At 49.0% G+C, this 16,459-nt stretch overlaps 1 protein-coding gene across 16 annotated transcripts in view; it reads left to right on the top strand.

The window, feature by feature from the left end:
• The window catches only part of LOC307074957 (mitogen-activated protein kinase kinase kinase kinase 4-like), a 49,853-nt gene that overhangs the window by 11,767 nt on the left and 21,627 nt on the right, over positions 1-16,459 (top strand). For all 16 annotated transcript variants that reach the window (XM_079735394.1, XM_079735388.1, XM_079735401.1 and 13 more), the window contains exons 3-14: positions 2,506-2,562; positions 6,159-6,284; positions 6,918-7,028; positions 7,579-7,669; positions 8,309-8,439; positions 9,186-9,240; positions 9,346-9,424; positions 10,998-11,173; positions 12,077-12,149; positions 13,381-13,591; positions 14,382-14,543; positions 15,231-15,317. In XM_079735394.1, coding sequence (XP_079591520.1) covers positions 2,506-2,562; positions 6,159-6,284; positions 6,918-7,028; positions 7,579-7,669; positions 8,309-8,439; positions 9,186-9,240; positions 9,346-9,424; positions 10,998-11,173; positions 12,077-12,149; positions 13,381-13,591; positions 14,382-14,543; positions 15,231-15,317 — 1,359 coding nt within the window. The remainder of the gene's footprint in view (positions 1-2,505; positions 2,563-6,158; positions 6,285-6,917; positions 7,029-7,578; positions 7,670-8,308; positions 8,440-9,185; positions 9,241-9,345; positions 9,425-10,997; positions 11,174-12,076; positions 12,150-13,380; positions 13,592-14,381; positions 14,544-15,230; positions 15,318-16,459) is intronic.

Below are 16,459 nucleotides of genomic sequence, written 5' to 3'. Positions count from 1 at the left end.
ACGCAGGCTTGTTTTGTACGAGATTGATCGACCGAAACGTACCATGTATCAAGTACCAATAAAAAGCATTTCCCATTAATGTTGAAGGGCAATTCAAGTCTAATATTTGGTTCATGGATTGTTTATGAAAGGAATAGTTTACCTCTCTTTGGCTGCTTGTCAGACAAAGAAAGCACATTTAAGACCTGACTTTGAACTCTTATTCAGGACATTTTATAAATGTTTTTTAAAGACACAGTCTCGCTGAGCAGCCTGTCTCTCAGGGTACGGGAGGTTTTTAATGAAACGGTCTCTCTGAGCTCCCCATCTCTAAAGGTACTGAGGCTTTTAAAGGGACGGTCTCTCTTATCTCGGAGACCCTGTCTCTTGGAAGAAGGTTTTTAAAGAGACAGTCTCTCTGAGCAGGAAGAAGGCTTTTAAAGTAGCGGTCTCTCTCAAGGGTAGGTTTTCAAAGAGACGGTCTCTCTCTGAGCACCCTGTCTCTCACGGGAAGAAGAAAGAGACGGTCTCTTTCTGAACACCCTGTCTCTCTTGGAAGAAAGTTTTTAAGAGACAGTCTCTCTCTGAGCGGGAAGAAGGCTTTTAAAGTAGCGGTCTCTCTCAAGGGTAGGTTTTTAAAGAGACGGTCTCTCTCTGAACACCCTGTCTCTCTTGGAAGAAAGTTTTTAAGAGACAGTCTCTCTCTGAGCGGGAAGAAGGCTTTTAAAGTAGCGGTCTCTCTCAAGGGTAGGTTTTTAAAGAGACGGTCTCTCTCTGAACACCCTGTCTCTCTTGGAAGAATGTTTTTAAGAGACAGTCTCTCTCTGAGCGGGAAGAAGGCTTTTAAAGTAGCGGTCTCTCTCAAGGGTAGGTTTTTAAAGAGACGGTCTCTCTCTGAGCAGCCTGTCTCTTAGGTACGGCCTCTCTTATGCTACTCACCTGCGCGGTGCACTGGATGTGACAGCCAGGGCCGCCAGGGGGGGAGGTGCAGCCGGGGAGAAAGAAAAGGCCAGTGTGTTTTTACAACAGCGACTCAATCGGATCAAAGTGGAGGGGGAGTCAGGGAGGGGGATTAAAAGGCATTGTTAAGTGCCCCAGCCTCCCCCGCCCGCGCTAGGCCGAAGAATAGCTCTAAGCCAGCATAGTGCTTATTGTCATAATCCATACACTTTCAATTGACTCTGGAATGCTCTTGCTTGGATGTGTGTGTGTGTGTGTGTGTGTGTGTGTGTGTGTGTGTGTGTGTGTGTGTGTGTGTGTGTGTGTGTGTGTGTGTGTGTGTGTGTGTGTGTGTGTGTGTGTGTGTGTGTGTGTGTGTGTGTGTGTGCGTATAGACCAGAATGGACATGCACTTGTGTGCAAAGGGAGTGTTTGAGACAGTGTGGCTTTGCGTCGTGCGCATCAGTGCACGTGCGTCAGACCAGCCATCCACTCGCTTGTGTGTGTGTTTGTCTGTAACGGCCCTCAGCTGTTCCTGTTACTGCCAGCACCAGCCCTGTGTTGCCATAACCCCAATCTGCCCCCGGTTGCCGTGGAAACGGTAGAGATGGTGGGGGGGGGGGGTGAAGGGAATGTCCGTACACATTTAGACTCTGGGTCCACACAAATGTCACAACTGTACATCCAACCCCCCAACCCGACCCCACCACAACCCCAGCTCTGTGTGATGGAGAAAGGGGTGTGTGAGGCTATTTGTAGCCCCTGTTTGTGTAGGCGGCGGCGGCGGTGGTATAGAGACAGCAGAATGGCTCACAGACACCAGGTGGTGCGCTGGGATATGGCATTTTAAATCGGCGTGTTGAGCCACTACGTCTCTTTTCTGTGAACCCGGTGGGCTGACGCACCGCGGAGTCTGTTTAGATTAACCGAAGGAACGGTGAAGTCTTCGTGTGAGTGCGTGCGCGCGTGTGTGTGTGTGTGTGAGAGAGATCATTTACATTGACACTTTACATTTAGGCCATTTAGCAGAAGAATAGCTCTAAGCCAAAGCTTATCCAAAGCGACTTACAATAAGTAAATTTGTCAGAAGAATGAGAAACAACAATATATCACTGTCGGTACAGTAATGATGTTCATAGAACCAAGTGCCAAGCACTTACAATTGCTAGGTTAACCAATTCCCCGTGCACAACAAAGATAGCTAGGATAAGATGCTACACAATGCCATGTACTATTTTTAAGTGCCAGGACATATAACATACAATTAGTGCGTACATTAAGTGCCAGGACATACAGCTAGAAATACAAGTGCGTAAGAGGGTGGTCTGGACTGATCACAGCTATGGATAAGAATTCACACATTTGAATCACACTGCACATCTTCCTGTCAACTTGTCTATTTCCGGGCCCTTTCTGTGATTGAATACCATGCCATACCCTACAATGTGGTTCCTAGCTGTGATCCCGTGATGCTAACATGTCGCCGCGATGCTAACGATGAAGTGGTCAGCGCCGGCTGCTGGCTGCTGTGATGTCCTGCCAGAGATGCATGTCACCTGACCCGTACCTCTCTTCTTCTCCCCACAGGGACGGCATGTCAAAACCGGACAGCTGGCGGCCATCAAGGTCATGGATGTCACTGAGGTAAGGACTAACTGCCGCGACACACAGACACGCTAACAAGGCTAACAAGGCCTTGTGCTAGGTGATGGTTAACGGAGGTCCATCCGATTTTTCTTTTTTTTTTGTTCATTTTTTATGTTTAATAATTTAATAAATTATCATCATTTTAAAGAAGAAAAGTATGATTATCATTTTTTTCTATATCTTGACAAATGGCTTGAAATCAAGGTTTTAATACTTTTTTGCAAATCTCTAGTATTTTCCTTATGTTGTGAAACGGCTCTAAATTGTCAGAGGTTAAACCTCTAGTTTAAGTAAAAGTATCCATGGTTAGGATTGTAATCGCTCATTGCAACCGAAGACTGTCACGCACACATGTCACGTCATTTAAAGATTAAAAACACCAACGATGTATCAGTAGGTGAGTGGCTAACGCCACGGTTTAACATCCATATACTGATTTTGGGTTTAAAAAAAAAACAAACGAAAAAACGGTTGGCGCTTTCGTCACATGCCTGAATCCTCTGTCTGACTGCTCTCATTGTCTGTGGGGATTTTTTCATGACGTCTGAACACATCCCCACAGACAGCTACTGTGGTTGCTGAGAGAGAGAGAGAGAGAGAGAGAGAGAGAGAGAGAGAGAGAATTCCTGTATCTGTAACGAGGCAGTCAGAGATCTGAACGTCTACTTTATAATCAGCAGGGAAACATTAGAATCTCTTCCTGTCTCTCGTTAGCTGTCTCTCACTCTCTTTATCTTTCTTTCATACTATTTTATTATTTTATATTTGATGTTTACTTAAGTGCGCCATTTAATCGTTTGCTGGGAGGACACAGGCGGACACACACACGCACACACACACCCCCCCAAGAGAAGAGGCTGTAAGTTTTGCCTTCAGTGAACACCAGAGTCTAGATTCAACGGCTACTGTTTAAACACTAGACGTCTTGAAGCCACGCCTCCTTGTTGCGGCCCCTTGAAGTGGTGCGATCCCCACACCTGACTGCACGTAGTCTAACTAACACACTCCACGTAGAACACCTGTGACATCACGCACGCACAATATGGCAACATGTCCAGACATGCCCCCTGCCGTTCCCCTCTCTCGCCTCTCGGTCTGTCGTTCTCGCTCTCTCGCTCTCTCGCTCTCTCAACCATCTCAAGATTCAAAGGGCATTCATCGCATGGTGAACATACAACTACGTTTACGTTGCCAGGGCACGAAAAGAAAAACGGGTTTTACAAAAATAGTATGTCAAACAATAAATAGTAAAATGACATACAGGTCTGAACAAAGTACAGACTCCTGTGTGTCTGTCTGTCATGATGAGTAAGAGTATCAGGTTTTCGCTCTCTTATCGTCACCGGCTGATGTCAAGACTGTTGCTCAACAGAAGTATTCCGGTCCGTCGCCGTGACGATACTAGGTGTGTGCCTTCCCAACATGAACTCATTAGCTAAAGATCAACAAACACTCTTTTTTTCGACACAACGGGCGCCCTTCTGTTCGTCCTCAAATGTCCCAAGGCCCCGGAAAAGCAAAAACCTAGCTATGTCTGTCTGTCTGTCTCTCGTTCTGTCGCCGTCACCCTCTTTTTAGCTCTCTCTCTTCCTCTTTTTAGCTCTGTCTCCTTTCTTCTGTGTCTCTCTCTCTCTCTCTCTCTCTCTCTCTCTCTCTCTCTCTCTCTCTCTCTCTCTCTCTCTCTCTCTCTCTCTCTCTCTCTCTCTCTCTCTCTCTCTCTCTCTCTCTCTCACTTCTTCTGTGTCTCTCGCTCACTTGTTATTCTGTGTGTCTCTCTCTCACTACTTCTCTGTCTCTCGCTCACTTGTTATTCTGTGTGTCTCTCTCCCTTCTTGTGTCTCTCCCTTCTTCTGTGTCATTCTCTTTTCCTCTCTATCTCGCCCCTTCCTCTGTTCTGTCTCCCTTTCCATCCCTCCTTCCCTCCCCATGATGCTACAGTCCACCCCACTCGGGGTTTCGTACCAGGGGGTATCATGTACTTTGTGATTAGCCGTCGTTGACTAATGCCAGACGCGTTTCCACCGCGCAAAGAGCCATGGAGTCTTTCTCCCTAACGCCGGCCGACAGTACAATACACAAACCCTTTCTCCTGCCACATCTGCTGTACATGCTTAGCGTCGGTATATATAGGATAAGTATCTAGGGTATTTATTGCACATTTGTTTAAGCTGTATTGGAATTGCTGATTATTTTAAGTATTCCATCCATGGGCGCTTTCTTACTCGTTCTCTTTTCTCAATCTCTCGGGCTCGCTCTCTTGTTCTTAGCGTCTCTCCCCCTCTGTCTCTGTCTCCTTCTGAGTCTGTCCCGGCCTCTCTCTCATTAATAATAATGTTGGCCCACATTCCGTCCGCGGCTCCTTGCTCATTTATTGAATCCACCGACCCCAACTGCTGCAATCATGCAATCGAATTTCCCAATTTTCAATCCTTATTTTGTTGGTGATGGATAGGTTGCTATAGAGACGTACGACGAAAGTCGTATCCTCAAATTGCTCCAATGTATCACACACACACACACACACACACACACACACACACACACACACACACACACACACACACACACACACACACACACACACACACACACACACACACACACACACACACACACACACACACACACAGAGAGTCAGCCTTTTACCTTTGTCTACACGGGAAGCAAAATAAGCGTAAAGCTAGCCAGATAGCTCTCTGCGCTAGCCGCGTTCGCGGGCTCAATTTGCATGCAGCCATTAATCTTTGTCAGCAAGCCGCCCGTGACATTTCGCCATGGACGTCACGCTGTGATTGGCTCCTTCCTCCAGGCTCGGCAGAGCTCACCCTTAACCTACATAACGCTTCAATAAGACGCTGTTACCGCCTTGTTAGGATACCAGTTGAAAGTGATCTGATTGGCTAGTTAATGGGGCAACTGCTTTTGTTCAGCCCAAAGTCCAACTCACTTCCCAAATATTCCCGGTCCGTGATTAAGACACCATTTTATCTAATCTTTTACCTCATCTTCACGGCCGTCGGATCAAAATGAAAACGGATGATCATCCGCATATTGATATGGCTCGGTCATGGTTATACAATCCCCTGAGCAAATATTGCACAAATCTATGAACAATATATTAATCATCTCCAGTGTGTTAAAGGCCTGTATCCTGCTGCTGTGTTGTTGCACACCTAGTGGGATGGACATAACGTGTGTGTGTGTGTGTGTGTGTGTGTGTGTGTGTGTGTGTGTGTGTGTGTGTGTGTGTGTGTGTGTGTGTGTGTCATAGAAGCGTGCTGCGTTCCATTAATCCACTCATTAGTGTCTACACTGGAGGGCTCGTTCTTACAGCCCACAGTGGTTCATTCATTGTCGACACACGCACACAGCGAAATGTCACGAACAAATGAACTGAATTCAATGTCCAATACATTCTAGTATTCAAATATAGATTTACACACACGTTACCAATTCCATTCAAAGGAACTCATACTTGTCCCAAATAAGCTGTGAAATATCTCGATTTGCTTTGAAGAAGTTACCATTCCTTCCTAATTCCTCAATGACTCATGGCTAATTACGTGCGTGTATCTGTGTGTGTCATTCTCTAGGACGAGGAGGAAGAGATCAAGTTGGAGATCAACATGCTGAAGAAGTACTCTCACCACAGGAACATCGCCACCTACTATGGGGCCTTCATCAAGAAGAGCCCCCCAGGACACGATGACCAGCTCTGGGTACGTCTCCACTACCAGGCCGGGGCTTCAGCGCCTCTGTGGAGGAAACGCACCACATATTTATTTCAATATTTTTTAATTGTATTAATTATTTGTAGACGTTCTGTATTTTAAAAATCACGTCTGTTGTCACCAGCCTATTTCGCTTTGGCGTTAATGTATTGAGTTATTTACATTTGTATGATGTTCCTCTAGTTAGCTTGGTTCGTTCTGTTGTTGGAGCGCGGCAGGTGAGGTACCGCAGAGTTAGCGCTTTGTTAGCTGTGAGTTAGCGCTAGGTTATCGGTTGGTTAGCTGTTAGTTAGCTTTGATTGGTTTGATAGCTGTAGGTTCACTTGGTCCGTAAATGTTTGCTAACTACCGTAGTGCTAAGCTTCTGTATGTTAGCTGTAGCTAAGCAGTACGTTAGCGGTAAGTTAGCTGCCAGCTGTTTTGATAGCTGTAGGTTCACTTAGTCTGTAAATGTTTGCTAACTATCGTAGTGCTAAGCTACAGTGAGTAAGCGGTAGGCTATTGATTAGTTAGTGGCAAGTTGTTTGACATTCATAGCTTCACTCGGCCTTTAAATGCTTGCTAACTATCGTGTGTGTGTGTGTGTGTGTGTGTGTGTGTGTGTGTGTGTGTGTGTTGCAGCTGGTGATGGAGTTCTGCGGGGCGGGCTCCATCACCGACCTGGTGAAGAACACCAAGGGGAACCAGCTGAAGGAGGACTGGATCGCCTACATCTCCCGGGAGATCCTCAGAGTGAGCCACGACTCCTCCTCCTGTCCACGTCGCTCCCCGCATCTCCTCCTCTAGTTCTGTGTCTCGTCTCCTTGTCTCGTCCCCTAGCCTCATCTCACCTATTCTTCTATTCTCTTGTCACTTTCTTTTTGTACTCTTTTTATTCGCTTGCTTCTACCCTGCCAGTGTCTGATTGATCGGCTTATCTTTTCTCTCTGTCTTTGTCTGTCTGTAGTTATGTTGCCAACTCCTATTCAAACATATCTGTGTGCACCAACGTAAAATGACAAAACAACCAACATGAAACAAATCCACTCTCTCTCTCTCTTTCTGTTTCTCTCTCTCTCTCTCTGTCTGTGTCTGTCTGTTTTTCTATTGACAACTCCCATTCAAACATAACTGTCAACCAACGTAAAACTATGACAACAACCCCATGAAACAAATCAACTTCTCTCTCTCTCTCTCTCTCTCTCTCTCTCTCTCTCTCTCTCTCTCTCTCTCTCTCTCTCTCTCTCTCTCTCTCTCTCTCTCTCTCTCTCAATCGCTCTCTCTCTCTTACCCTTTGCTGTAGGGCCTCGCCCACCTTCACGCCCACCACGTCATCCATCGAGACATCAAGGGCCAGAACGTTCTGCTGACGGAGAACGCCGAAGTCAAGCTTGGTACGACACACACCAAACTCTTTGTCTGTAAAAACAATTATCAAACGGGTTGGCTGTTTTATTATTAGGTGCCTTGGAAACTCATGCTCCGTAATTATAACGTTTCATACGGTAAAAGGAGTGCATTTATAAAGCGCTTTGATCCAAAGCGCTTTATTGCCTAACATTCACCCATTCATGCACACGTTCACACCCCGACGGAGGTGTCAGCCACGCAGGGCGACAGCCAGCTCGTCAGGAGCTGTTAGGATAAGGCGCCTTGCTCAGGGACACCTCGACTCCAGATAGGAGGAGCCGGGGATCGAACTAGCAACCTTGCGGTTACCAGCCAAACCCGCCTTACCTCCGCCTACCTCCTGAGCTACTGCCGAACCGTTGCGTCAATTCGGCGAACGCTTTTTGTTTCATCCAAAGAATCTGAAAAGTCACCCTGTGAGTGTAGTTAAACGAGGCTGTACGATTATATTAACATCCATATATCGCGTCCCGCGTGACGTCGACATCCCGAATAACCCCCGTCGTTCCCTAGTTCCGCATTTCAAAGCCGCTTTACGTTTCCGATCGCCATCCGAACACAAAATGGTCGCCGTGGCGGTCCCCTGTAAACCGTGCCCCTCTAACCCCCCCCTCTCCCCCCAGTGGACTTCGGAGTGAGCGCCCAGCTGGACCGCACGGTTGGCCGCCGGAACACCTTCATCGGCACGCCGTACTGGATGGCGCCCGAGGTCATCGCCTGCGACGAGAACCCCGACGCCACCTACGACTACAGGGTGAGTAGCGCCTGGACCACCCCTGACACAACCTGTTTTGGTTCGGCGTCGGGTTTCAGTGAGCGGACCAATCACAGCCCTTGCAAGGTTACTTGACTTTTGGGAGGTGCACGTCAGGCGCGGGGGACGCAAGGAGGGTCCGCAAGGACGTGGAGGGTCCGTAAACCCCCCTTGCATTGCGTGGATCCATAACTAATCCTTTAAGTTTGGCACACATTCGAGTAGGGCTGAACGATTTGGGGAAATAATCGAATTGCGATTATTTTGACCAATATTGCGATTGCGATTTTAATGTGCGATTTTTATAATTTATTAAGCTCCTCATGTTGTGTATTATTCACAAAAAACATTCTTTAGTCTGACCAACACAACATTGGAAGCAGTCAACATAAAAACTGCTCTTTCCTTTAGGCCAGGCCGATGTGTTGAGATTAATTTAGATTATAAACTTCTTTATTTAACTATTGAATTGTAAAATAAAAAAATAAATGAATGAATCGTACTGATTTCCAGTCAGTAACGGTAACAAATCACTTTTTTTTTTCTTTGCAATCGCCTTTGCGATTAGCATACCGCGTTCTATGACATCGCGATTTCGATTTGAATTCGATTAATCGTTCAGCCCTACATGCAAGTGTGTTTTGCGTGTGGTGTGTGTGCGACCCTTTGTGTGTCTGTGTCTGTCAGCCTGCGTTCTCTCACGTTTCGTGGACATTGCTTTTAAATCCAACGCCTTGCTCTTGCAGAGCGACCTCTGGTCGACCGGCATCACGGCCTTGGAGATGGCGGAGGGAGCTCCACGTGAGTCTCACTGCCTAACCACGACTCATCAGATCAGCGTGGAGCCCCCTGCCAACCGTTACTGACGTGTGTGTGGGTGGGTGTGTGTGTGTGTGTCCCCCACAGCGCTCTGCGACATGCACCCGATGCGTGCGCTCTTCCTCATCCCAAGGAACCCTCCTCCTCGACTCAAATCTAAAAAATGGTACGTGACCCTGTTTTCTTTTGTGTGTGTGTGTGTGTGTGTGTGTGTGTGTGTGTGTTTGTGTGTGTGTGTGTGTGTCAACATGTGATGACACATGTTTGAGATCTATTCGTCGCTTCAATCTGCGTTCATTTTCACACAAGATTTGGGGTCAGGTGTGAGCGATATTTACTCCCAGAATACATTGTTGGCTTTGACAGCTGTCAAACCGGTTATGTGTCCATGTTTTGAATAGTCTACCGGTCTGAAAGGAGTGGAATATGGTCGGGTATTCACACATTCTCAACGAAATGTACTCGTTCCAAAGTTGACACAAACTGATTGACCCGAAGTTGTTTAAGTGAGTTGTTATTCCTCTCTTCTCCGGGCCTGCCTGGTCCAAACCTTTATTCTCCTCCATCTTGGCACGGCGGTCCCGGCCGTCCCTTGAATTCCCCCAACGTTTCCGGAGCGTATGCGGTCCATGTGGTGTTGTGGCGTCAGGGAACAGTGAGGACGTTGGCGTGGAAACAAAGGGCCGCGATCCAATAGTCCTTTGATGAGCGGTTCTGCGGGCCTTTTGGCTTTCTAAAGGCAGACGTCGTTCCGACTGCTCCCATACGTACTAAGCTTGGGAACAGGGGATTCGGAGCGTTTTTTGGAGGTCGGCTCGTTAGTCTACAGGTTGTGATTGGCTGACAGCCGTTGTCGTTGTTACCGAGGCTGAAGTCGCTTCTTTACCCGCTGCTCAACCCCGTAGCGGCTAATTCGCGTCTCTTCAAAGTAAAAGCGAACAAGCGATACGGAAGAGGGGGGAATAGAGATAAGGTTTTGGAATGCGGCCACGGTCTTGAATTCTTCCCCGTCGTCGCCGTCTCTCCCCTTCCGTTGTCGAGGCTTGGAGCATCTGCGTTGCACCTGCACCCCGCCGCGATGCACAGGGGTCTGGCACGGCCTCCCGGGACACGCACACGCACACACGCGCACTCACACACACAAATACATAAGCACACGTACACACGCACAGTCCTCCCTCCTATCAGCCCCCCTGATGTGCTGATTTGACTAATGCTGTGGGTCTTTGAAGTTGGGGGAATATCTGTTCTAAAATGTCTGTTACTTTGAGAAACCTCATTGGTGACGGTGTTCCCGGGAAGGAGCGAGGTCTAGTCATACCAGCGGTAGGCTGATCTAGGAGAGGACCACTGCGCTAACAAGGCAAGGGTTCTTGGTTTCCATGGTTGTCCATGTTCTATTCTGTTTGTGGTTCTGTTTTTAATTATTCACTTCTTCTTGAATCAAATCGCGTGGCTTCCTCTCATCAAGTTGAACACAAAGTATTTGAAACGTGGGGATTTTGCAACCGCAACCGAACCAAACCCCTCGTCACTTCCACCATCGCTACTACACCCTTCCTCCTCCACCTACACCACCACTTCCTACCTCCACCTCCAACCTCCGCCACCATCTCTACTACACCCTTCCTCCTCCACCTACACCACCACCACCATCTCTACTACTACTCCATCCCCTCGTTCCCCCCTCCACCTCCACTAACCGCCTCACCTCCTCCACCTCCCACCACCCCCACCAGGTCCAAGAAGTTCATCAGCTTCATCGAGGCGTGCCTGGTGAAGAACTACACCCAGCGGCCCCCCACGGAGCAGCTGCTGAAGCACCCCTACATCCGGGACCAGCCCAACGAGAGGCAGGTCCGCATCCAGCTCAAGGACCACATCGACCGCACCAAGAAGAAGCGTGGCGAGAGGGGTGGGTGGCCCCGCCGTCTCTCTCCCTCCCTTAGTTTATCTCTCTCTAGGTGCTGCGACCGTCCGATCGATCGGCCAGAGCGGGGTACGGTACACTGATACCTTGATCTCCTTGACCGGGGAAGGTTTTACGGCTTTGGTCCGCTAGACTGTTCAGGGATGTCTTTGGGTTGTGGACAAAGCGAGACGAGTGAGGTTGTTATTTTGAGCTTTGGTTAAACGCGTTGACGAGTGTTTCCCCACCTGCTGAGATACCGAAGAACAAATAGGCGCTGAATCGAGAAATCACTCGGTAGATACAGCCCTTGTTGTTTTTTCTCTGTTTTGATTTCCTTTTTCGTCCATCTTTCTAGACTTTCTAGAAAGATGATTTAATCTTGTTTGTGTGGACTTTCTCTTCCTATCCATTTCTCTCCTTCCATCTCTTAAGTCCTCCGCCCTGTCTAGATTTGTGTCCTTATTTTTGTCTGATTCACTGCCTCGCCTCTCTCCCTGCCCTCGTTTCCTCCTCCTCCTGTCTCTATTCTGTTATTCCGTCCTCCTTTTTGATTTGTTCTTGTTCACCTTGTTCGGTCTCTCCTCCTCCTGTCTCTATTCTGTTATTCCGTCCTCCTTTTTGATTTGTTCTTGTTCACCTCGTTCGGTCTCTCCTCCTGTCTCTATTCTGTCATTCCGTCCTCTTTGACTCGTTCTCCATCTCGTTCGGTCTCTCCTCCTCCTGTCTCTATTCTGTCATCCCGTCCTTCTTTGTTCGGTACTGTCCATCCCGTTCGGTCTCTCCTCCTGTCGTCTCCGGTCCTCTCTCTCCCCTTCTTCTAGTCCTTAAGGCTCCAGGGATGGCCGCTCCGACAGAACCCCTATCCGTTTCGACGCGCTCACTTTGTCGTTGTCTTCCTCCTCGCAGACGAGACGGAGTACGAGTACAGCGGCAGCGAGGAGGAAGAGGAGGAGCCAGCGGAGCAGGATGGGGAACCCAGGTGTGACCTTTGACCTCCCAGAGTTCAGACACATCCGGCTCTCCCCCTCTACGAGCTAAAGTGTCGTTGAGGGCTCACAAGATCTATATAGGCGGTTGGATTCCAGGGGTTTGGATTGCTCATGGGTTGGCGCCCCAGCTGGGCCTTTACAATCCGTTGTTGGGGAAAACAAACAGTTTTGTGCTTTAAAGAGGCTCTGTAAAGTCCTGATTGTGCTTCCTCATTACATTCCACCGACGCTAGCGTCAGAGGAAGTCCTGTCTGTCACTTATGAGTACCGCACTGTGTTAGTAATACCCTTAAAGACTTGGTGTTTGGAGATCGCTGCTAGGCGGATAAAGTTAACAACAACAGGATGCTGTGTGTCACACTGAAAATCAACTGAGAAATGCCTGTTATTCATGGCGCTTTGGATAAGAGCATCTGCCAACTGACGAATTTGATAAATAGTGGGAAATCCCTTATCTTTTATCTGTAGCGGAGATGGTTTTGAAGTCTGCTCCGAATATTAATTGCTCAAACTTGAAGCAAATGACGACGTTCAAATGTTTTTCAGTGAGCCTTGTAGGCAATGGCTGCTAACGTCCCTTTTCTTACTCTGTGGCGGTGTAGTAAACAGAACTTTTGGAAGTAGTGCTCAAACAATGAGCTCAGTCCAACCAGGTCCCTGAGAAGGTACCCCAACCCCCAGGATATCTTAACGAGATCTTTCCACCGCCTGAGATGATGGTGTTTATCAAAAATAGTATCTATGACTTCATAAGCCAGCAATCTACCGAACCCCAAATTAACATCAGGTGACCCCCAAGATGGTGAAACACTAAATGACATTCTCCTTCCCCCTCCTCCACCACCTCTACTACCCTCCTCCATCTCCACCTCCCCCCTGGATTCCCTCCTCCCCCAACCTCTACCCCCACCTCTACATCTCCCCTCCTCCTCCAAACCTCCCCCCCACCCACCTCCTCCCCCCTCTACTACCTCCTTCTCCCACACTTCCTCAACTCCGCCTTCACCACCACCACCACCACCTCTACTATCCCCCCCCATCTACACCACCTCCCTACACCACCTCCTCCTCCTCCTCCCTTCCCCCACTACCACCTCCTCCTCCTCCCTCCTCCCTTCCCCCACTACCTCCTCCTCCTCCTCCTCCTCCTCCTCCTCCTCCTCCTCCTCCTGCATCTCCTCCTCCTCCCCCCTCCTCCTCCTCCATCTCCTCCTCCTCCAGCTCCATCGTCAACGTTCCGGGCGAGTCCACGCTGCGCCGGGACTTCATCCGGCTGCAGCAGGAGAACAAGGAGCGCTCGGAGGCGCTCCGGCGCCAGCAGCTCCTGCAGGAGCAGCAGATGCGGGAGCAGGAGGAGTACAAGAGGCAGCTGCTGGCCGAGCGGCAGAAGCGCATCGAGCAGCAGAAGGAGCAGAGGAGGCGGCTGGAGGAGGTGAGGGGGGGGGGAAGAGGAGGGGACGGGACGGCCGTCGCCATGGCGATGAGGCAGCGGTGGCGCCGTCGGCTGTCGGTTTTATTTATGCCTTGGTTCTCGTTTTTGTTGTTCGCGCCGAACGTTGAACTGAATTTTGTATTTTTCTCTCTCTCTCTCTCTCTCTCTCTCTCTCTCCCCCTCCCTCCCTCCCCCCCCATCGGACCGCTCTCCCTTTCTTCCTCCCTTCTGCCTTCTCCTTTTCTCTCCCTCTCTCTCCCCCTCCCTACTCTTTCTCTCCCTTTTCCCCTCATTCTGTTGTTTTCCCTCATTTCCTTTTACCTTTTTTACTCTCTCTCTTCATTTTATATCTCTCCCTCCCCACCTGCTCTCTCTCTCTCTCTCGCCTCTCCCTCCCTCTCTCTCTATGTCTCTTGCCCCTCCCTCCGTCCCTCTCTCTCTCTCTCTCTCTCTCTCTCTCTCTCTCTCTCTCTCTCTCTCTCTCTCTCTCTCTCTCTCTCTCTCTCTCTCTCTCTCCCCTGCCCCTCTCTCCCATTCTCTCTCTCTCCCCCGCCCCTCTCTCCCATTCTCTCTCTCTCCTCCCTCCCTCCCTCCCTCTCCCTCTCGCTCTCTCTCCCCCCTCCCATCCCTTCCTCCCTCCCTCTCTCTCTCTCTCTCTCCCCTGCCCCTCTCTCCCATTCTCTCTCTCCTCCCTCCCTCCCTCCCTCCCTCTCCCTCTCTCTCTCTCTCTCCCCCCTCCCATCCCTCCCTCCCTCCCTCTCCCTCTCGCCCCTCCCTTGCCCCGGAGCAGCAGCAGCGCCGCGAGCGCGAGGTGCGGCGGCAGCAGGAGCGCGAGCAGCGCCGCCGCGAGCAGGAGGAGAAGCGCCGCGTGGAGGAGACGGACCGCCGCCGCAAGGAGGAGGAGGAGCGCCGGCGGGCCGAGGACGAGAAGAGGAGGAACGACCGGGAGCAGGTCGGTCCCAGAACCCCCCCCCCCCCCCCCACCTGGAGCGAGTCGCTTAAAGGCCGTAGCGGTTTTCCGAGGCCTTCCCGTTTAAAGGGTCTGGTGATGCCTTGCGTTAGGGATCTGGGAAGGTTCGACCTGGGAAGCACGGCGTAGTGGCGTTCCCATAGCCACACACACACACGCTGTGTGTGTGTGTGTGTGGGAAGCCTCAGCCGTCCCAAGAGTCCAATCAGCGTTTCGGGATTCTTGGATACAATACTCTGTTAATACTCGAGCTAGCTTCACCAGCTAGCTTCACCAGCTAGCTCGAGTGTGTGTGTGTGTGTGTGTGTGTGTGTGTGTGTGTGTGTGTGTGTGTGTACCTATTGAGATTCCCGAAAGCCCTTCCGAGCTACGCTAGTTTGCGTCACAAAGTTTGTCGTCGTCAGTTGGATTGGACCGCACCGACTGTCGAAACGTTACGTCAAGTTTCCCGCCTGCTAACTTAGAGGGGCTCAATATTACAGTGAAAAATAGAACAATTATGTAAGGTAAATGAGTCCATATTCACCACCAAATAAATTCCATGACAATGTATTGTAATAACAAACCAAAGAAAAGAAGATGGAGAATCCAACTTCTGGACCCACCTTTTGTTTTCCCGCTTCCTGGCCTCTCCACCAATGGCGCGGGGTGCTTTGTGTTGATTGACAGGAGTACATCCGCCGGCAGTTGGAGGAGGAGCAGAGGCACCTGGAGATGCTGCAGCAACAGCTCCTCCACGAGCAGGCCATGCTGCTGGTGAGGCACGCACACACACGCACATGCACGCACACACACTAGGGATGGGCATTCGATTAAATCGTCTTAGTCGATCGTCGTGAGAATTAACGATAAATTTTCGATTAATCATTAATATTTTTTATATTGAAATTAACTATTTATATGCTCTATTCAAAATACAATGAAAATTTCTGGGCCGATTAGAAGTGGAAGAACAGCTCAATCGGAATAGAAGATGATCATATGTTTGCCTCAATCGGAATACACGAGAATGCGCGAGAGACATACGGACGTACACACTTTTGTAAACGCCATGCATACGGGACATTCGGATTGCGTGATAGGAATAGATCTATTCCGATTATGAATCTAATCGGATCAGAAGTGTCCATGTAAATCGGAATACAATTCTCTGATCGGAATAGAATTCCAATGCGGAAGAGGTGTTGTAGTCCGCTATAATCGGCATGTGTAGGTGCGGCTACTTTTCAACTTGGAGAGATGGCATCAGCAGTTGCAGTAGTTCCTAATTGGTCCGTCTGTACTTTTATGCATACCGAACTTGACCCCTGTCAAGGAAATTGGATTTTTTGCCTGATTCACGTCTTTCTTATCACTCCGCAAGTAGTTCGGTCACTTATCAACCCCAGCGTGTCTGGTTGCTAAGCAACGTCAATGTCTTTGGTGGACTATTTCTCTGCTGAACAACACTACGAATGGTAATTGTAAAAAGACAAACCGTGTGAAGATATTTTTTAGCATTAGTTTTATCAATGAAAAAATTTGTCATTGATAAAATTCTTAAAGATCTATTAGTCGATTAATCATGCGCATCCCTAACACACACACACACACACACACACGCACACGCACACACACACACACACGTTTATTTCAGTTATCATCTTGAAATGCAAATGCACGTCCTTGGCCGTTTAAAGCATTTATTTATTGTATGCGATTGGTTCTCTGGGTTGGGTTTGGTTTCACAAAACCTTATGACTCAAAACAAACGGGATTCTTTCAAGGGTAGTTCTTCCCTCTCTGTTTAACCCGTAGTAAAACAAATCATTTATAACCCCGAACCAACCCGTCCCCTTTCCTTGTGGCTTTGGAGTTATTTGACCCAGACCGATGCAGAATTATGAAATATTCAGATT

The sequence above is a fragment of the Pollachius pollachius genome, assembly GCF_949987615.1.
Source record: "Pollachius pollachius genome assembly, chromosome: 4".
NCBI classification, from domain to species: domain Eukaryota; kingdom Metazoa; phylum Chordata; class Actinopteri; order Gadiformes; family Gadidae; genus Pollachius; species Pollachius pollachius.
This window is presented reverse-complemented; position numbering and strand designations above follow the sequence as displayed.